The sequence below is a fragment of the Vanellus vanellus genome (assembly GCF_965231255.1).
Source record: "Vanellus vanellus genome assembly, chromosome: 20".
Taxonomy (NCBI): Eukaryota; Metazoa; Chordata; class Aves; order Charadriiformes; family Charadriidae; genus Vanellus; species Vanellus vanellus.
In genome coordinates this window covers 5,723,116-5,744,290 of record NC_138925.1, presented here as the reverse complement: position 1 = coordinate 5,744,290, position 21,175 = coordinate 5,723,116, and the positions used below count along the sequence as shown (strand labels likewise).

General features: G+C 49.0%; 1 protein-coding gene across 4 annotated transcripts; it reads right to left on the bottom strand.

Annotated features, from left to right (window-relative positions):
* Window positions 1–4,059: 4,059 nt before the first annotated feature.
* Window positions 4,060–20,372, bottom strand: GPR157 (G protein-coupled receptor 157). Of its 4 annotated transcripts, none has more exons than XM_082493393.1 (6): window positions 19,007–20,372; window positions 17,243–18,878; window positions 10,742–10,955; window positions 8,125–8,319; window positions 7,312–7,575; window positions 4,060–4,877 (listed from the first exon to the last, which is right to left on the bottom strand). In XM_082493393.1, the coding sequence occupies exons 2-5, from the start codon at window positions 17,617–17,619 to the stop codon at window positions 7,354–7,356; spliced, it is 1,008 nt and encodes a 335-aa protein (XP_082349519.1). In that variant the 5' UTR covers window positions 17,620–18,878; window positions 19,007–20,372; the 3' UTR covers window positions 4,060–4,877; window positions 7,312–7,353. The 4 variants fall into 4 exon arrangements, with proteins under 4 accessions (XP_082349519.1, XP_082349520.1, XP_082349517.1 ...); XM_082493392.1 differs by lacking the exon at window positions 4,060–4,877 and adding an exon at window positions 7,672–8,028 and having other exon boundaries at window positions 7,475–7,575; XM_082493394.1 differs by lacking the exon at window positions 8,125–8,319.
* Between the last annotated feature and the right edge of the window lie 803 nt (window positions 20,373–21,175).

Here is a 21,175-nt window from a genome sequence, read left to right as displayed (position 1 = left end):
CAGGACGCCCTTTTCCCACCAGAGCACGTTAGTTCCTTTCCCTCTACGCGTAAGGCATACCATGTGTCGCTGGCTTAGTATTAACCTCCCACACTGCGAGGCTACTTTGAACACTACAGGATTTGGTTAATAGTCAACTACAATTTCTAGAGTTTATCAGAGAAATGCAAAGTTCACAGGTACCTCCAGCGACCAGGGAAACTGGAACCGAACATTGTTCTTATTGGTCCCTCTGTCTTTAACAGCCAGCTTAAAAAAAAAAAAAAAATGCATTCTCTTGAGCAGTAAGAGTTGTTCATGTGTCTTGCACGCATTCGTTGCCTGGTTGCAGCCTCCCTTCCTCCAGGTGAAAGCATTCTGCTCCAAAAATAGGAAGAGATACAGCGCCCCGTTGCTTTCAGGGTAGTGGAACTCAGTCCCTTGACTTCTTGTCATTTGTCTTTTATTGCATTTGTTATACGTTAACATCCTTAAGGATGCCGTTTGCTAGGATACCTTGACAGTGGATCCCACCTCAGGAACACTCCTGTTTCATAGTCCCACCCACCACGGAGAGATGCAAACCAGAATATTCGTTTCACCCGTAACTCACGTTTCTCCCCCTTTCTCCGCATTCCCACGGAGAGCGTAGTTAGCTGGTGCGAACCAAGGCACTCTGAGCTAGCTCAGCTTCAAACATTGCTCGAAGGACCCCAAAACAAGCGGGACAGGTCATCGGTCACTCAGCAACTAGTTCAGTCCTCGCTTTCACAGATCTTTGCCCAGAAGAGGGGAAAACGGAAAGTGAGCCCTTCTGCCCCAGGAGTGGGGGAAATTGCAAGGAGGACAAACTTTGTTCATGAAATTTCTCTTCTTTAAAGACAGTATCATTCTTCTGGAGCTCTTGGCACAGTGACACCCACTCTGATACTCAGTATCAGTAATTATACAGTAATTATATTATACAGTAATTATAAGAAAAGAGACTTCTCCATCACAGTCTTTAAACTCCTTCCCTGAACTTGAAGAAATAATCTTGAAACATACAAAAATCAAACAGGACACGTATGTTTGCCATCAGAAATCCTTCAGCAGAGTAAATATTTGCTTATGGCAGCAGAACACTTTGAATACTTGCCAAGGACAGCAAGAATCTGGTAACAACATCCACAAGGTAGTAACTGGCACTGGGATGATCTTGGAAGAGATCAGTGGAGGGAGACAGGATGGTGAATGAACTTCTTGGACTTTCAAAGCAATCACAGGGGTATAATTTCTTCAACATCTGAGATCCTTTTGGACTTGGGCAAAGAACAGAGCCGGTAACAAGAGAAGAGATGATTTTACGGGCGTTTTACACGCACACTTTTGATTTCAGCTACAGCACATACTAAGCTTCTTACATCTGCTCTTCACCCCAGAGTGCATTTGCCTGAAGACATTAACTCAGCTCTGTATCTTTTCTCCTCTGCACTTGTCCACCACGTGGTGGGAGTTCCCATGCATGTATACAGGGAACCATTTACCCTCAGCCCCATTGTCTGTGCTCAGAGCTGTATCCCATGAAATCCTGATACCTTTGGCAAAAATAATTAAGAAGAGAGGCTTAGTTTCCAGGAGAATAAATCTGCTGGAGAACATTCGCAGTGAGCTATATAAAAGTGATGGTTAGATCAGGAGCTGGCGGTCAGCCCGGCTGCAGTATGCTGATTGCAGTGCTTGCGGTAGGGAGACTTATTAGGAGACATCCCACAGCGTCTCCCACATCCAAGAGTGTGACATTAGCAGCCTCTTCACCTGCATTTTGGGAAGGAATCGCATGTTCAGTCAAGGCTAATTCAGTATTATACACAGTCCTGAACTACAGCCGGGGCCTCCAGGTGAATAAATAATTTAAGGAACAAACGATTTGCCTGCAAATAAGCCACATACAGATACTGCTTTATCAGCTGCACAAACGGCTTCCAGCCAATTTAGCAAGAGGCAGATATGGCAGTCTGATCCCTAGCAGTCGGAAAGGGGGTTGCTGGATAAATAAGCCCACCCTGCAGGTTCTCAGTAGCAGCCAGGAGGCTCTGGAACTCAGAGGTAAGCCAGACCCTGTTCTCGCTGCACAAAGGCAACCCTAGGTAGCATCCTGCCAACCTTCTTCCTTTTCCATTGCTGCCCTCAAAGACCACCTCAGAAGAGCCTCAGCCACACAGATACATCCCCAAAATAAAAACAAAGCAGACAGATCTATAAACTTACCATGCCACGATCTGATAAGTTGGTCTGGTCCTTTCTCTATTGGCAGGGTTGTGCGACCCGAAGATGTTTCGGAAAGTGTTGGAATGCTTGGATATTAAATCTCCACCTGTACTTTGTTCAGCAGAAGCACCCAACTGTCAAAATGCCCACATTGCCCTCCTGGACCTTAGTGGGTTCATTTATCTACCTAGGACAGAAACACCGACGGTGCCAGCCAAGACCTGCCTTCAGCCGGCTCACGCCACTCCGCATTCATCCCTGCGGTTGCCTATAGGGTTGCACGGACTAGAAGGTACATGGAACTCAGTGCGGCGCAATAGACATTCCCACTGCTTCTGAGCAGCAGGAGCGACTTGTACTATGCAACCATAAGTCTTACAAACATTAGATTTGGCAGCATTAGAGAACTCCGCTGTCACCTCTGTAACTGTTTTCACGATGAAAAGAGAAGATAGTAGCGGCACAACCAGAAATTACTTTACTCCGATGCTCCCCTGCTTTAGCAACAAGATTTATCCTTTTCTTGCAAGCAGGTGGTTCGGTAAACACACAACTTCGGGTTTTAAAGTAAAACCGACACCACACAAATCCTCCTTGGTTCACTCCTAGAGCCAGGGATCACCTTGCACTATTAGACTCAAGTCTTAGGAATAAGACAAAAAGGAAGGGGGGAGGGGGAGGAGGATAGGATTTTGCAGTGACCAAATCAGTATCAACAGTACCGGTAAGTAGTGTTAACAGTACCGGTAAGTAGTGTTAACAGTACCGATAAGTAGTGTTAACAGTACCGATAAGTAGTGTAACAGTACCGATAAGTAGTGTAACAGTACCGATAAGTAGTGTAACAGTACCGATAGTATGTATGGGTGTACAAATCTAACATTTTTCTCAAAGGTTCGTCATGCAGTCAGAAGGCAGAGTGATGACGCAAAGGACACATTGCAAGTCCCCCTGCCAAAGCAGCCAAAATACTGCGAAGAGCCTTCGATTACTTCTAACGCTGCGGAACAAACCAGCTTCCCCCTGCTTGATGTCTACAGCATCTGGACTCCTTTCCTCGTCTGCCCAGATCAACCAGTCGACTTTGAGCACAGCTATAAGCCGCGGAAAAGCAGATACCCCAGATGGGAAGCACCGTGCAACCCCAGTAACAGACACCGTCAATCGGTTGCGAATATAGCCATGGTCCGGCACCACTTATTACACCAGGGGTCTTGGCTGCTTCCAGCCCCGTGAGACAGCCAAAGTGCGAAGCTAATCTCAGAACAGTTTATTCACAGGTTTGGAATCATGTGGCAACTTACAAAGCAATACTCAACTGTCAGCCTGCCCACGCCTCAGGTTTGTTTTTCCTCTATAACGACTTGAATTTTCTCTATTTGGGCAAGTCCTGGAATGGCACCAGCTCTCCCCAACATCAGCCCCAGCTACCTTACGGCCTGGCCTCATCTGGAGAAAGTGCAATTTGCAATCTCGTGATTACATACCATTTGTAATCTCACATAGCTGAGAGCCACAGTGCATAAGGGCAACAAGAGCCACGCGCTCACTTCTCAGAGTTCTTTCCACAGTTCATAGCAATAGGCCACTAAGAATGAACTATAACACCACATACTGGTGAACAGGTTGCTCAAACTGATGAAAGGTTTACATTTCTGTACATATAAAGAAAAGATAGGAAGAGGAACGTATCTACAAATAAGTAGAAGAGATTTGTCTTCCTGTACATGCCTTAGTCTTTATGGTAGACACAAAAGAAACCTGAAGGAAGATCTTTCTCATCCAAATTCTCCAAGGGGTTGAGACCCATCACAACACGCTTGGACGACATCTTGGTAAAGAAACAAAACTTTATTTTGTAAAAGTTGGAGAAAATGTTTAAAAAAAAAAAAACAACAAGCAAATGAGGAGCTGTACATAAGGTAAAACATGATCTCCAAACAGCAAACACCATTCCCTCCCCAGCTCTGATGTAACACCCCCAAAGCAAGACCAGACTGTAGCTTGTGCTTCGGCAGAGTTCAGAGCACACACCAGGCACCGTCTTGCTGCTGGTGAGGGCTGTCCTTGCTGGAGGCTGGGGTGGTACCTCCAGATATCCCTGAGCACCAACGGACTCCGCAGAGTTCAGATTTCCCCAGGAGGCAATAAGCATGCTGCCACCACAAACCACCACGGAGGAGGAATAAACCATCAAGAGGAACCATCCATCACCACCGTAAAACAAACACGTTTGCGCTGTTGTCCACATTCAAGTGAAGAACAGGAGCCAGTCTAGAGCTCCCTGGAAGACCTCGCACACTAGGACTGGAATCCATGCCCAGGATAGCAGTCCTGTTCAGCAGTTACTAAAGTTCTCCTATCACCATGATACTTGTTCACCCCAGAATTCACACCACATTCGCCTTGTCAGACAGGAAAGCAAAACCCCAAACAATTTTTAAGAGTTACAGTGGAGGGAGAGGGGAAGGAGGGAAGAAAACCAGGCACTTGGAGTACAGCCAAACAGTGTCTTCCAGAGGACCCTGAGCAAAGTTCAAGACCAGACGCCGAGGAGGAGCAGGACCTCTTCCGTTCGCTCAGCCACTCCAGCGGTGCTTTTCCCCAGGCTTTAGCTCCCTCTGTGGGACTCTGGGATGATCCTGCGCCTGCTCAAAATGAAGCACAGTTAAAAATCCAGGAGTGCCCCGTCCTCCCACAGCCAGCGTGCACAGGTTTGCCCTGAGTCAGGACAACAGGCTTGCTGCGCCTCGAGCCGCCTTGCAGCAGCTGAAAAGAGGCATGGTGGACCCATTCCTAAAGTACGGGCAGGCACCCCAACCTCAGCCACCTTCGCAAACAGCAGGGTTAAAATTCTCCAGGCCGTGCCTGGCAGGAGAGAGTTCAGAGTCATCTTCACAGACCACCGAGGCTGCAAAGAGAACCGCGCTCCAGCACCAGCCCTGCGCTTGCACGTCAGGCCAGAGACCGAGGGGGACCCGCCAGGAGCCGCCGAGCGTTTCTGCGCACCACCTCCCCTATTATCCCATCACTGTTTATACTTAGGGTGCAGTCAGCTTCAGCGTTGGGGACTACAAAGGCTTCTAAGAGGTTCTCTGTTGGCTGTTTTTCTTTCTCTGTCCTTGCCGACGTGAAGATGGCCCCAGACTTCCCGCTCGTACCACTGCCGACAGCTGGCCTTTACCGACCAGCGTGCTCCCCTGGACCCCGGGGAGCCGGACATGTAATTCTGCACATTCCTCCAAAAGCATTTCTCAGACCTCTGTTATGGCACAGGGCAAACCCAGAACGAGGAGCCTGTTTTGATTAGTTGTTTTGGGTTTTTTTTTGAGGGGGTGGTTGGTTTTTTTTGTGTTTGTGGCGTTGTGTTTTGTTTTCCCATAAGCTGGTCAAATTGGTGACAATTTTACTTCCTCTCTTCAGGCCTGGCCCCAAAAAAACCTGAACACAGCACAATTCTAAGTCTCGTAAAAGTTAAGATTTAGTATCCTGCCTTTCTGCAAGAAGTTTTTAACACAGCTCCTCTTTCCAAGCCACGTGGGCTTAACGCGAGGCTGAGCTACCAAGGTTGCCTTTAGAAGTTTAAAAAAGGCCTTTTGAAAGGAGGCAAAACCTCTTGAAGTCATCTATGCCAGAGATAAGATGCTTGCATCTACCTTTCAAAGACTCTAGTGATGCCGAAGAGCTGAGCCCCTCTACAGCCTCATGAAATGGGTTAACGAGCTCTTGAGGACGCCACCTTCCCGCGCTTGCACAGCCTGCGTACAAGGGGGCTTAAATATATTAATATAATAATAAAGTTAATGCCAAGTCTTCCGTTCAGGAAATAGCAGGACTTGCACCTGCCTGTAATCCCAGGAGACCACTGTATCATTCAGCTGTTCTGCACGCTGTTAACTTGCCTAAAATTAAACTAATAAGAGCAGCTCTGGAACAGCTGGGTGCCTGCCGCAGCGGGAGCCCGACAGCTGCCCTCTCTCCCCAGGCAATTCACGAGGCTCCTGCCCTTTTTGCAAAAACTTGTTATATGAACTAAAAAGAATTGCCAACTGATTAAAAAAAAAAAAAAAAAAATCCTTTGGTTTTTTTTTCTTGTCCTCCCAGAGCACAAAACCTGCAACACGCGTACATGAGAGGTGTACGCAGAGACCGACCGTCCCCGATGCCCAGCTCGCTTTTCGGGATGCTCAGCCCCGCCGTGCCCCACGACCCGGCAGCCGTGCTGCCTTTCAGCCTCAGCCCTTTTGACCGCGTGTGCCCTGCAGGGTGAGTACAGCCGCAGAACCGCCCGGGGTTTCACGCTCTTTCCGAAGAGACTGCAGGAACTGCAGCGCATCAGTTTACATTCCCCTAAGCAGGCGGGACAGCCGCTCTAGGTTTTTACCTCTTTCAGCTGCACTCTATTCCTGAGGAGAGTACTATCCATATCTGCTTCACAGACAGAAGCCCACACAGCGCCCCAACCCCAAGTGCTCTTAAATGGATTAAGTCTTGACACGCCTGCAATTGTCACTCATGAGGTCAAGCGCAAGGAAACGAGATGCTCACACGACTAGACCAATGCAGGGGCATCAGCGTCCAGTCCTGTTCCTGAAATGAAGAGCCTCTCTCAAGTTTTTGCTCCTACAGATTTTCTACATAAGCTTGGACGAATTGCCCTCCGCTTCCTTACGATGATGAGCAGCGGGGATTGCACTATGAGGAACGCTTGAGGCACTAAGTACATCTGAGCTGTGCAGTACCGAAGAAATGTATGTGTGCATGGTATTTTACATCAGAAGGAGCCACTAATTCCTCTTCTTCAGTTTTCACTGGTGTCCTGTCCCTGTGGGCCAGACAGCACTGCGGTCTGTTTCCTCATTTTACGGGCTTGAGTAACAGACAGCAGCCCAGTTCACAGGGAAGGGGAACGGGTCAGTTCTATTAATGGTTTCGTCCCGAAGGAGCGTGACGGGGAGCTGCTCTGCAGTCGGACAGGGAACCCCCTCCGAAACCCACCTCTGCCAACTGCTTACTGACAGCTGTCCCCCCCCCTCGCATCACCAGGCAGGGCAGGAGGAAAGAGTCACACTACATCTTTACCGAAAAAGAAGAGACGGGCAGCGAGGTGTAGGCAGCCCAGGCTCAGGTGCTGGGAAGCTGGGGTTTCGTCCGCTCAGGGCCTGGGACGTCCTTGTCCTTGTCGGATTCTGGGCGCTGCCAGAAGCTGTTTGATCTTCGCAAAGGCCAATCCAACTCGTCGTAGTGGCAACAGCAAATGGAGGAAAACAGCCGAGTCCGGACCACCCGTGTACAGAGGACAAACATAATACAGTTGGCACCTCCTTGGAACGTGTTACCGATTCCCTGCAAGGGCGAGAAAGGAGTTAGGCAGTTCCGTTCCTACGGGCACCCCCCAAAGAAGAGCAAACAGGGTGTCAGACCAGCTATAGTACTGCCCACCTGACAGTTGGCAAGTTCCACCTAGGCGAGAAAAACAGATGCAGAAAAACCAGCCTTGCACCCCAAAACCAGACCAGGCGGCTGTTGTGGGCTGCTCTTTCTACAGCCTGGTCTAGGGGAGGCGCGGGCTGAGCCCTGCGGAAGGACAGACAGCCAACATCTCTGGTCTGAGCCTGCTTCTCCTCCAAGCAGCTGGCATTGCCCAACGCTCCCCCTGCAGTGATTCTCTGCAGCCGCTAGATGCTGCCCAAACAGCTCCTGTGAGCATCCCACACAGCGCTTCCCAGGAGGGAGCACATGTTCTTGCAAGGCGCATGGGTTTTGGTTTTTTTTTTTTTTACCAGTGCGCACTGCATCCTGCCACAAAAAAAAAAAAAAGTGATATCAAGAGCAACAAAGCTTTATCTCCCTCCCAGATCCTCCTCCTAATGCATTTTCCTGACAAATACTTACATGCAGGACAACCAGGACTGAATTTTGCACTGCAGGGGAGTTACAGAGGGTCAGAATGAATCGCACAGTGCTCCAGATGCGGAGGATGATAAAGATGACGGGGATGAGAATCAACTTCTTATCTGCTATGGAAGTCCGGGGTGGAAATGCAGGTGCTCTTGAGAGAATGGGGCGATACTCTGAGAGCGCTGCATGCTTCCGTGGAGGGTGGGAGGGAGGGAGGGAGACAAAAACGTGAACAAAAAGCTACACGCATCAGACATTTAGCTCCAGGGATTCTTTCCAAAGCAAACTAAACTTTTGCATCTTGTGGGAAGTTAGCAGGGACACAGGTATGAGCACCAGTCTTCAGCCACATTCTGCCCTCGTTAACGCAAACATTCCTGCTGAAGCCAAGGAGTGGCAAATAAGGGAAATCTGGCCCTTATCGGAGTCCCACTAAAGCTTTATATTAACAAATACCACTATGTAGTTGCCAAGAAACCAGGTCATAACAATAAAAACAGCGATGCTCCACAAAATAGTTTTGCTGGTCCGGTGAGCTGGCCCCATCGCTGCTGGCTGTACCACTTTGTAAATCCACAGTTTGGCCTTGGATGAGCCTCTTCATGGATATATATATATATATATATGTGGAGTGGAGAAGTCTGGCTCATCTTTCTCAAACTATTCAAACTTTCAGCCTTCACCGTGGCCACAGCCAACAAATTCCACAAGGACTTTACGCCCAGGTGAGCCAGTCCTTCAGTACATGTGTGTAGAACCTGCTGCCTGATTGCTGACCATATACTGTCAGCAACGGGCTTCCATGGATTTGGGCAAGCCAGCAAGCCTCTCTATGCCAGCACATGTAGGAAGAAATCAGGGATCCGTGCCCTGGATCAGGGTGGCTGGAGGTGTAAGGCCCGTAAGACCTTCCTAGGGTAGAAGCTACTGGATGCTCTCCAATTCCTGGATGGGGGAGAGCAGGTCAACACCGCACGCAGAGCAGCTGCTGGGACACACGATGCTGAATACCAGGGTGTTAACGTGGGTGAAGAGATGAAATCTCAGGAGAGCTGACCTGCAGAAAACTATTCCTCCTACCATCTGGGCTACGGAGCATACACAACTTTGGTGCATGGTATTCTCCTTCACTCCAGCACCCCCAAGTCTTGACACCTTGCCTCCTCCAGAACACAGCTGTATGACAACACTGCACAGTGGCCCCAGTCAAACCCTGCTGAGGGCTTTCAGCGCAGCTTCCCACCCGCTCCCATGCGGTCTTTTCCATCTGCAAAACCCACAGCACACACCCTGCGCGTGTTCCCCACAACAGCTACTTCCATAACTTCTCCTGCCTCTCAGACTGCGCCACTTGAGCCCAAACCCAGCCCTGGCTGCCTATTGCTCCTCCTTGGAAGTGGGAGACCTCCTACCAGCAGAGAGCCCCAGTAAGCAAGCTACCAGTCTTGGCAAAACCCCCAGTGATGTGAAGAGCGACTCCCCGGTCCAGAAGGCGCTGTGCGCTGCCACTCCATCCCCCGGACCTCCTATGATGAGAACAGAGTGATAACTGCCTGCGGCACGGCTCCTGTTGGGGGCTGCGGGCTGGGAGCGGGGACGGGAGAGCAGAGTGCCCAGGAATCCCTGGCAGAGCAAGAGGGGAGAGCCCGGCCCGGCGGCGGTCAGGTTTCCAGGCGGTCATGCTGCTATCTTTGACAGCGGCTGGGACACGGCGTCCTGTCTGGTTTATGTCAGGTGATGGTGACGGGCACTGGCAAACCCTTCCCAGCTCCCCTTTCCCAGGACCCTCAGGGCAGCTTAAGACAACGTTCTTCTTCCGACTGGTCTGCAGGATCCTGCCCTAACCAGATCTGTGTTTACCCCAAACTACCACAGCGAGCAGGTTTGCAGTGGCAGCATTTTCCAGAAGGACATCTATCCTGATGGTTTGGGTTGGGTTTTTTTTTCCCCTAATACAACTTAAGAGAAAAAAAAGACTCCCTGGATGTAGTTCCTTCTGCCACTCTCTAGATTTCTGTTACGCAGATGTTGTCCTGGATGTCTGGATTCTTTGTGTTCGCACCACTAAACACGCCCCTAAATTCTGAACCCCCCCAGGACAGGGTGTCTTCCCATATTGTGTACGCGTATGGTGCCTAATGCTATAGTGCCCAGACTCCCAAATGGGGCTTTACGCTGCTAGTACAAAACAGGTATTCATAAACGCAAACTATCATTAGAGATCCTAAAATGACTGAGGTTAGGCAAGTCCAGATGCCAAACTCAGGCTTGGTACAAGCAGAAGTGTAGAAGACTGACTAAAGCTGAGTTTTGTCCTTCACATCCCATTTCAATTCTTACTGTAGGATTTACATTTCACTCATGTACATCCCATAACCCCTTAAGTTTCCAAAAGGCTTTTACAGCCCTCTCGTGCCAAGCCACTGTGTAACGATGCCGCAGGCTGCTCAGGGAGGTGTGCTGCTTCTCCCAGCGCTGGATGCATTTCAGCGGTACGGGAAGCAATTCCTGCCTGTGTAGCTGCTAAATACGCAGCAAAATCTTCGGGGCACGGGAGGGTATAACCACAAAGCAAGTCTGTAACCCAAGCTGAAAGCAGCAAAATACTCACCGCTCTGTTAATGTGCTTCTTGATGAGAATGTAGAGCACTGGCAAAGTCACGTAGGCCAGTATCTCCCAAACTTTCCCCGTTAACAACATCCACAAGACCCGATCCTCTGCATCCAAGTTGACCCAACACCAGCCCACAGAAACATTGGAGGCATCATAGCCAATCTTCTTCAGAGCAACCGCAGCCACCGTAATGCCCAGGGGGACTCCCCAGCTGAGGAAAGAAAGAACAAGAAGAGCAAGGTTAAGCCAAGAACATACTCGGTTTAGCCCCTCCACACCCCAGGGAAAATGGGCGACAGATGACGGGATTCTTCATCCACCAGGATGCCAACGCCTCTTCCAGAATATCAACACTCCTGCATCAGGCTGAAGGGAAGCGACTGACAAACAGGTGTTTGACAGCAGATGAATGTGGACCACAAATCCGCTTCCTAGGGACCCCCTCGAACCTGGATCCCCACTCCTGAAGGACAGATGCGTAATGATGTCCTACACTCTGAACTGGGACCTGACCCGCACAGAAAGTGGTCAGTGTCCAGCGAGGTCAACAGGAGACATCCCACCTACTCCCCTGTCCCATTCTTTCTTGGATACAGGTGAGGTCGAGGATTTGACAAGGCCAGAACATTGAACAAGGTGACCATCCCACAGGACGCAGCCATTCGAGAGCACGCTGGCCGATTCACGGCTTTGAGAATGCAAGCAACCAAATCCCACGCTCTGATTCCTAAGTGACACTTGGCACAACGGCCCAGCACACAAAGGAATCCGCAGTTTTAGTCCATCAGTGGTTTTGTTTGTTTGTTTTTAAAATGGAGGTGTAGTCAATGTTTTGGGGAACAAAGGGATAATTTCTGAAGGACAAAGGGCAAGTTTCTTGCCAAGGAAAAGCACTGGCAGTAACAGCAAGAGTTAAGGAACCAAAGAGGATTCATATACACATAATTTGGAGCTGTGTTTTGACTTTGGCTTCTCTCTTGACAGCAGAGGCAAATGTAGGAAAGCATTTAGAAGAAAGAAAAAAACAACTGTGGTGACACACATGAATTAAACCTTTCAGCAGCTCAGGCTGCCCACAAAAAAACCCCATGAGCAAGAACTGAAAAATTCCATGAGCCCAAATGCAAAAATACTCAGCCCTTTCCTGGGTGCTGCTAACACCCAGGACTTCGCAGGTCTGCCCTGGGCTGTGACGTACCACGCACGAGTTACTCCACAACCCAAATGCTGCTCTGCGTTCAACCGAATGCATCACCTGCCCTTCCCATACTCGTCCTCAGAGAAAGGTTCTCTGGAGTGTGTCCCCTCCCTTAAGAGGGACAGGGACACTTCCGCAGTAAGTGACACAAATGCTTCGAGAGTGCTGAGGTCGCGCTTCCAGCATAACCCTCCCGGTCTCTCCGGATGCGGAGAAAACAAAGCCATCGCTGCATCGCTCTCATTACCTCCCTGGTTCGCACTCCTCTTTCGCCGACAGCCTGGAGCAGCTGCCGAGAACACGCAAAGGATCTTCCTCCCCAAATCAGTTTCACATGCATCAGACTATGCAGTTGCCTACGCCAGATTATCCGAAATTCCACTGCCCCGTTGAAAAAAAAAATCAGAGATAATCCCACAATACCAGATGTCAAAAATACCCTCTTTCCTACTCTCAAATCACGTCCGGGCGCACCTACTCTACTCACACAACAAATGTAAATATTATGCTGTCAAAAATTCAGAGTCGACCTTATAGCAGGTTTAGAACATTCTGTTTCAGTGCTCAGCTGAGAACAGGCAGTGCCGATCCAAGCCAGTGCTGTTATTTAAGGACAGTTCTGCCCTCCCCGCGCTATTATCAGAACAGGCTTTCCTAAGACATTCCGAACATTGCCACCACCACGAAAATTTCTACACAACTCATGACTGGTTTTGGTAAAAATGGTGATTTGCCTGAAAACAAGGATTACGGACGCAGAGACATTCAAATTTCAGTACACTTGGAAGAAGTGACCACTAAGGTAAAGAATTCAAGAGAACTGGCACCTCCTGAAAGAAACCATATTAAGGCACACAGGCACAAACGAGTCCGGCACCAAGAAAAAGGAAGTGCATTAAGAAAGTAATTTGCCTAAATAATGATCTCCACAGTGACCTGAAACTGAAAGAGAGTTATATGAAAATAAAAGCAGGTCAGACTACCAGGCAGGGATTTCAGAGAGAACAGCCCACAGACACAGTGAGAGAGGCCACAGTAGGAAACAACAGACCACCAGGCAAGGGACTGGAAAACACCAAGTATCAAACCAGTAAAAGGAAGAACGTGGAAGAAAACTGCCACACATGAGGCAGTTGATTGTCACTTAAATAGTTTATTGGGATCCGACGGCTATTACAGCTCACATCAAGGACAAAGGATCACAAACTCAAAGCGAAGTTAGAAAATTTAGGAAGTAATCAGGCATTTCAGTGAACTTCTTCCTCTCCATTTTAGAAAACTGGAAAGGAGAACTGAGAGTAGTGATTTTATTATTCTTGAGAAGCCCTAAATGACAAGTTCCCAAGGAGTGGAAAATATCACCTAGAAGAACGGGGGAACAGAAGAATCAGAATATTACACACCCAGAGCATATGTAAAGACTGGAATTAACAGGATCCATGATAACAGAGAGAGGTGGAAATTTTACTCTGAGCCCCAAAGACGGTGCAGTTATGTAGGTTGGGCCTCTCAAAAGCACGCTTGGCTCTAAACACAGCGTGGGAGAGAAGGGAAAGAAGGTACTCCTTGCACCCCTGTAAGGCGGCTGGCAATCCCATCTCTGCGGCGGCTACAACAGTACTTCTTGCCCTAATACAGCCCCCAGCGATCTATTAATAAAAATACATACATCCCAGCACGTCTTCCCACGTTAACACCAATGCTGCACTCATACAAGGTAAGACAAGGACCCTTAACCTACAGCAGCGTACAGCCCAAGTTGTTTTGGCTCTCTTGCCCTCGGTACACCCGGGTCAGATTGGTTAATACCACATTTTGATTTATGCAGCACAGCTGCTTCTCCATCCCTCCATCCCCCCCGGGGCTGTTCCAAGCAGGGGAGATCTGCAGTCACCTGCCTGCGCAGGTTAGACAACAAGCCCTCCTACCAGCGAGCCCGCAGGCGATTCCTGCTGGGGACAGGAATTTTTACTCTGTAGAGAGAGGGGAGAAAAAGAAAATAATTAAAAAAAAAAATAAAAATCAGTCTTCTGAATATACCAGCCAATTTCAAGAAGGAGCTTTGAGCATACGCTATAAGCAGGACTCCAGACCAAATCTGCTTCAATTTCATTTTTGCTTTCCCTCCCCCTCAAACATCAAACCCTTTGCAGTACCAAAGGACGGGCTTCCCGAAAACCAACCAGAGACTCCTCCCAGAGCCGCACGCACGAAGGCAGAAGCTAAGGCAGCAGCAGCCGGGTAGCTCGCGCTTTGGCTGGCCCGACCTACCAGCTTTTATAAACTAAATGGTGACACCACAGCAAATTTCAAGAGATCCCTGCACCTGACAGGCAACACCGAGGGACTTCAGCCCAGCTCCCAGATGTAGCGCTGCCACAATCATGTACTACGTACGATACACAGTACACGAAAGGATCCCCAGGTACTCCACGGACTTGCATATACATGCATATATATGCATATATGCACGGTTATAAACATATATAAGCACACATATATTGATATATAACCACACGTATGTCTTTTACAGGTGTTTTTACATATAGAAAAGTAAGCATACAAATGCTTATAACCACCTGCATAGCCTGATCAAGAAATGCAAATATTTCAGAGGTTGACAGAAATTGCTACCAAAAGCAAAGCAAGAGACAATCCCAAGGTGGGTTCTGGTCCATTCCTCACCCCGAGTTTGGATCAGCTGCTCTCACAGCAAAGCAGACGTTACCCAGCATTTAGAAATCTACACTCTGGATGCCAGAACTTACACCTCACAACTACACCAGTCTTTTGAAAGCTGACGGTAAGCTTGCGCTGAGCTCCGGTGAGCTTTGAAAACAAGCTTAAAACCCAAGCAGAGCCTCCAGTCCAGCAGCAGAACAGGGGACGTGTTACCACATGAATCAGCGAGGAACCAACCCGTCTGACAGGTTTCACCCAGCGTGACACCCTAATTTCCCTAAAAAGAAACTTTCAGGTCCCGACTTCCAACATGCATTGAGTCAGCTCCACTCAGCTAAAGACCAGACAGTCGCTGGTTATACTCAGCATGACGAGTATTCATCTTTACAAACATTTGCCCTAACGAGTAGCCGCTCGTGAGGAATAGGAAACATCACGGCCAAACTCCATCCTGCCCGGAACCCCTTCCAGCAGTGCCGCAGAATGACTCTTCACGCAGCGGTCGCTGCGTGACTGCATTAGCGACCTAGCAAGCCAGGAGGGCGGGAAAAAAACAAAAAAACCACCCCAGTTTCTTACCCAGACAAAAATGCCGATAACATCTTTAACTCCTTAAAACATCACCTGCCCTTTGCCACCTTTCCTTTTGCCCCAGACAGGTCTCATCTCCCTTCTGCAATTAACGCCTGTGGTAGCATCTTTTTGTACCTGTTGCAGCAGTTCCCATCTGCACAGTAGTAAAAGATTTTTAGGCTAAAAGCACCGCAGATCGCCAGTGGGACTTGGAAGCGCTGAAAGGTGCGAGGGGGAGCCATCTCCACGCGTGATGTCCAGAATTTGATTTTACGATTGAGCTCTCAGGTAGTGACAGCAGTGCAGGGAAGGAAAGAAGGAAGATGTGTCACAAGGGGATGGGCAGAGAACAGATCCTCACTCGTTTCCTCTGGCTTTTAATACAGTTCATAAAGCGGGAATAAGCTTTATACACTGGCGCTGCGCAGAATGCGAATCATTTACGAAGCAGAAGGTGGTAATAGGTGGATAAAAGCTATCTATGCTGCCCTTTACACGGAGCAAGTGGAGAGGATCAACACCAAGAACAGAAGATGGCATTTTATTTTTACCGTGAAGACCTGAAAAATCACCATAGCGAATTCACCCAGAGGAAGTTCAGTTTGAACACTCCCTCTCTGTCGCAGGGTTAGAGCAATCTTTCACGGGTTTTACAGTTTTAAGCGTGCACAGATTACGGCCAACGTTATTTCAGTGAATCTGCCTGTTTCCGCGCTCCGTAGCTGACGAGGCTGACAAGCACTAAACCAGATGGAGAAGTTAAAAGTACAGACAAAGACAACACAACGAGCGATTAGCAGACAGCAAAATTACAAATAGGCCAGATTTGCATCAACCCTGTGATGTAGCCCGATGCAGACAGCGCGCCCGTAACAAAGTCAGAGAACCATACGATCTCACAGCCTCCTCTTTTCCGATCCTTAAGCAGCAGACGGCTCTTTACTGGCACTCCGTCCTCTCCACAATTCTTACAACTCAACTCTATTCACTTGAAATGAAATAGCCCTGACGAACGCGCTGCCACCTCGGGCTGCCTCCCACGCGGACCTTCCTGTCAAGCGATAATTGGAACAGGTAGGGCAGGAGCTGAAGTTCCTCCCTCATTCACACACAGCCTCGATGTCTTTCTCTGGCCCACCTTTACCTGGACACAGCTCCAATTCAATCGCCTCCCAAGCGATGCTGTTGGAAAACAAAAAGGTGACAAACATTCAACTAAGAAACGAAAGTCAGTACTTGCCCTGACGGCTTTTTTTTTTTTTTTTTTTTTTTTAAAGCAGATCATTCCTCTTATAATTTATTGCAAAAGCTCGGCAGCACAGAGGACTAAAGGATCACTGTTTTGCTCAGCGTGGAAGTAGCACATGATTCCACAAGCTCAAATTGCATAATGAAAGCTTTTACTAAACACGATGTGGAAAAATCAGCTCCTTAAACAGCAGAAACTGAGACACAGAGCTACGCTGCGGTCTGTCTTGTCTTGCTTTCAATCAAACATGCCAAAACCACCTTCAGAGCGCTTTTCCAGCAGCCTCCTCGCTTGTAGACTACCTTCTCCTACATTACAGCAACCCGCCCGGGGAAAAGGGGAAGGATGGACAGACCAGCCGGACACGGGGAAGTCAGGGACCCGTGGAAACACGCCCCAAACACAGGAGTTTTGGCAGCAGCACAGCGGTATTGCAAACACGACTTTCACGATATTATTTCTAGGATGTCAGAGCAGACTGTGGAGGGAAAGCAGAAGCCGGGATTTACAGGCATTGCCAGAGATTTTTCTATGTGACCTCAAGCAAATAATTTTTAAGTTTTCCACATCTCCATTTCTTCACTTGTGGGGAGGGAGGAAGCAGGGCTGGTTAGTTAAAAAGACCGCAAAATCCCTGTTTGAGAGGCACTGGGAGAAGGGCGCGCCATCCTTAAGCAAAGAGGGGGTGACTCCAGCAGCCGTCCCAGCGCTCCGTGGCAGAGCCGCGCTCACCGCAGGCCATGGCGGTGGCTGCCGGCCGCGGGGCGCCCCTGGGGGTCTCGCCGATGGCACCCACCTCACGACGTGGAAGCAGCAGAGCAAGCCCGTGCCGGTGGGCGAACCCCTCACGATGGTGATGTAGAGGTAAAGGGCGACGGCCATGGTCCAGAAGAAGGAGCTGGTGTTGGCGAAGGTGGAGAGGGCGCCCTGCAGCACGCAGTCCCACGAGGTCCCGTCGAAGTCCTGCAGAACCCCGTAGAAGTAGGAGAGGGCCGAGAGGAGGTCCGCCAGCGACAGGTAGAGCAGGAGCTGACGGGGCCGCGTCCGCAGCTCCGGCCACAGGGCGTGGGTGCCCACCAGCAGCCCGGAGCCCAGGCAGGACAGCAGGCAGGACACCAGCACCACCGCCCGCTCCGAGGCGTACAGCTCGGTGGGGGGCAGCGGGGCGGGCATGCCGCGGGCAGAGCGCGGGGACGCGGCACCGGGACGCGGCACCGGCCGCAGCCGAGGCGAGGCGGGGCGAGGAGAGCCGGGCAGCGGCGGGAGGCGGCCCCGGCAGCGGCCCCGGCAGCGGCGGGGCCCGCACCGCCCCCGACCGTCATGTGAGACCCGGCCCGGCCCGGCCCCCGCCGCGCCCCGGGACAGCCCGGCCCCGGGGGGGGGGTTGGAGGCAGCCTGCTGCCCCCAGCACAGAAACAACTTTCTTTTTTTTTCTTTTTCTTTAAATCCACAACAACAAAAACAAAACAAAACATAAACAACAAACAAACAAAACCACCCCACACCCCCCAAAATAAAACAAACAAAAAAATCTCCAAACGAAAACAAAAACCCCCCAAAACAAACAAACAAAAAGAAAACCCAACCAAAACAAACCGAACAAACAAACAAAAAATGCACCCGCCCCCAAAATAAACAAACAAACAACAAAAAAAAACCCACAACAAAATCAAAAAGCCAACCAAAACCCACTGTGACTGCCTGGTGCAGAGTGAGAGAAGGCACTGATTGAGAAATAAGTGTTTGGGTTTTTTTTTTTTCCCCCTATCATCTCCTAAAAGCCATACTTGATACCCTTCCTCTGAGGAGAGCGCACAACTCTCCCACCCTTTCCTACAGCAGAACTATATCTATGAATCACAGAATGGGAAAGGACATTAAAGACCATCTCATTCCATCCCCCTGCCCTGGGCAGGGCCACCTCCCCCCAGCCCAGGTTGCTCCCAGCCCCGTCCAACCCGGCCTTGAACACCTCCAGGGATGGGGCAGCCACAGCTTCTCAGGGCAACCTGCGCCAGGGGCTCACCGCCCTCACAGTCAAGAATATCTTCCTAATATCGCATCTAAATCTACCCTTCCAGTTTGAAGCCATTACCCCTCATCCTATCACTACGTACCCTTGTAAAAAGTCCCTCTCCAGCTTTCCCACAGGCCCCCTTCAGATACTGGAAGGGGCTATAAGGTCTCCCTGGAGGCTTCTCTTCTCCAGGCTGAACAGCCCAATCTATCTATGTATCTCAGTACTTCACGGAACACTCACAGGGACACAGTTTGACCCGTGTATGTTCAGATACGCAGGATCAGAGGTTATCAGGGCAGCAATCCTCCCTGGGTTCCTTCACCCTCCCGAGGTGGCACCAATGTTATCTTTACCTTCCACATTCTTTACTTTGAAACACGCCAGCACTGACTCTTGCAGCGACTCCTGCAACCTGGGAAGCCGAAAACGATAAGCAGACACAATAGAGCATTCACTACCATGTTAAGCAGATTCTACATTTCTGTTGGTAAGAAAGCACCATGCCCCCCCCCTCCTCCTCCCCCCTTTCAAAGAACTTACAAGTTGAAAGTATGTCCTTGTTTGCTTCTAACTCGCCTGATACTTCACTGGCTTCCACATGGACGGCTCAGACCTTACACCTTTGATGTGGACAGTGATGTGCTCCATTTCCAAAGGAGATGGTCATTGTTTCGGGTGTCCTGTTCTCTCAAACAGCTCAGTCATTTCCTGGCTACCCAGCAATGAAGAATCCCTGCCGAACTCACAATTTTTAACAAGGGTTTATTCTGACCTGTAAAACCAGGTGCCTTATCCCCCACTCACGCTTCTCTCAGTACTCTGAAGCCATTTAAGGCACCCTAGAAAACACATCTGGCAGAAATATCTTAAAAAAAAAAAAAACAACAAAAACAAACAACAAACCACAAGTTATTCAGTGTTTGCATTTTACTTCTGGCCATGGGGTCCTTTCAGTTTTACATTCCTGTCTTCCAAACTGAAAAGGGATTCTTCTCAACATTTTAAATCGCTCCTTTTGACCAGTCTCCTATTTAAAACACACCATTTTATAACTGAGTTTTTCAGGACAACTAGTATTTAATTGCGCTCTATTTTTGCACAATTGCCACTTTACTGAAAAAAAGATTTTACTTTTAACAAAATAAATCTGCATTGCCCTCAGATGTAGAAGGGGCCGCTACTGCTTACATGGATCTAAGAGCAGGATTTCCCATTTTTCCACTGCAGCAGTTTCTTCTTCCACTACTCTGCTGCGCAGCTGTATTCAAAACCGGCAGCCAGTCCCACTGCCTCCTTCAGGTTTTGATTATCTTCATCTGGTTTTCACTTCTAAGTTCAAATCCAATTTTCTACTGAATCCTGGAGGCCCTTGGGGATCCAGCAGTTGGGCAGGATAAGCCCTCACACCCACTCCGACAGTTCACAAAGGGCTTTTCACTAACGTTCAGCTGTGCCTCGGCTACCCAGGATTGAGTACCGGTTCTGAATAAAGTCTTTAGAGCATTTTATCAGATTGATTTAAACCAGTTTTGCCACAGCGCAACAGGGGCCGTGTGGGTCAGCACGCAGAGCGTCCCACAAATGAACCACGACCCTGTTGCCTTTCCTGCGCCGTCCAAACACGCTGCTTCTGCTCCAGAGGTTCACCTCCAAGGACAAGGCACTCTACGCTTCCCAAGAAGTTGCTAGGTAGATCTTGAGAGATGTTTAAAATTCCTTTTACTAAGTCTCTAGCAATATCCAGGCTTGCTGTGCTGCTTCTTGGTCACCTCGATGCATGTCATTTACTCTGTTAAAGTCGCTTCCTTTGGAAACAAGATCTTTCTACGTACCTTTTTGACCTTTACCACCCAGTTAAACCTCAGTCAAGCGGGCTGTTACGTTTAGAAGTTTATTTTGGAGCCTGACGCTTTCTGCATGTTCTTCATAGGAAAAGGGAGTTGCAGCAACTTACATTTCCCCTGAACACAATCCGACACCAATAGCTTTTTTTAACTAATTATCCCTGGCTTTCTTTAGCTGCCACCTGACCCCAAAAACACACGAGACAAAACTTTGTCAAGGCTGCATTCCCAGTTGTCGCTCTTACACATTCTTGGCTTCTTCCTTGTTCTTCGGTTTCCCTTTGCCCACTTTGACAGTTCAGGACACTCACCCGTCACAAACATCCAGACCCGCTGCACGGCATACCCTGGGGCTTTTGAGTGCTGCTTGTAGTTGGGGGTGATGGATGTGGCTGTACAACACAGCTTAATTGTTGTTTATTTCTGCAACTTATTGTGACCTGACAAACTCCTTTTTTTAGAACCGGAGAGAAGAGAATATGTGAATCATAACCACAGGTTAGTGGAGATGAAAATTTTGTTTTTGTCTTGATTCACTGAGAGATGCACCTTTCCCTTAGCGATCAGAAAGAAACAGGACAAGCATAGGATCTTCTGCTGGATCTCTGCCTATTTTCTAAAAATAGGAATATAGTAAATTTACACACAGAAGTCATCACTGAACAGAAGGGCATGCATGAAGAGCTAGTGCTTCAAAATTGTGTAATAAAAGGCGGATAATCTTCCTAAAGATTCCCACTACCTATTTTCTTGACATCCGCATGTGCAAGACATCTACCACCCGGCATCTCTGTGGCATTCCTGTGATCCTGACATTGTCCCCTCTGATTGCAGAGTAGCGGGGCAGCTGTCTCTGCCCAGATAC

Excerpts from the sequence above, each read along its gene's own strand:
- GPR157 (XM_082493391.1), bottom strand. The coding sequence starts at position 17,619 with ATGCCCGCCCCGCTGCCCCCCACCGAGCTGTACGCCTCGGAGCGGGCG. Across the intron at positions 10,956-17,242 it reads TGCTGCTTCCACGTCGTGAG|CTGGGGAGTCCCCCTGGGCA; the intron begins GTGGGTGCCATC and ends TTCTTTCCTCAG. Across the intron at positions 8,320-10,741 it reads AGAAGCACATTAACAGAGCG|CATGCAGCGCTCTCAGAGTA; the intron begins GTGAGTATTTTG and ends CCTCCACGGAAG.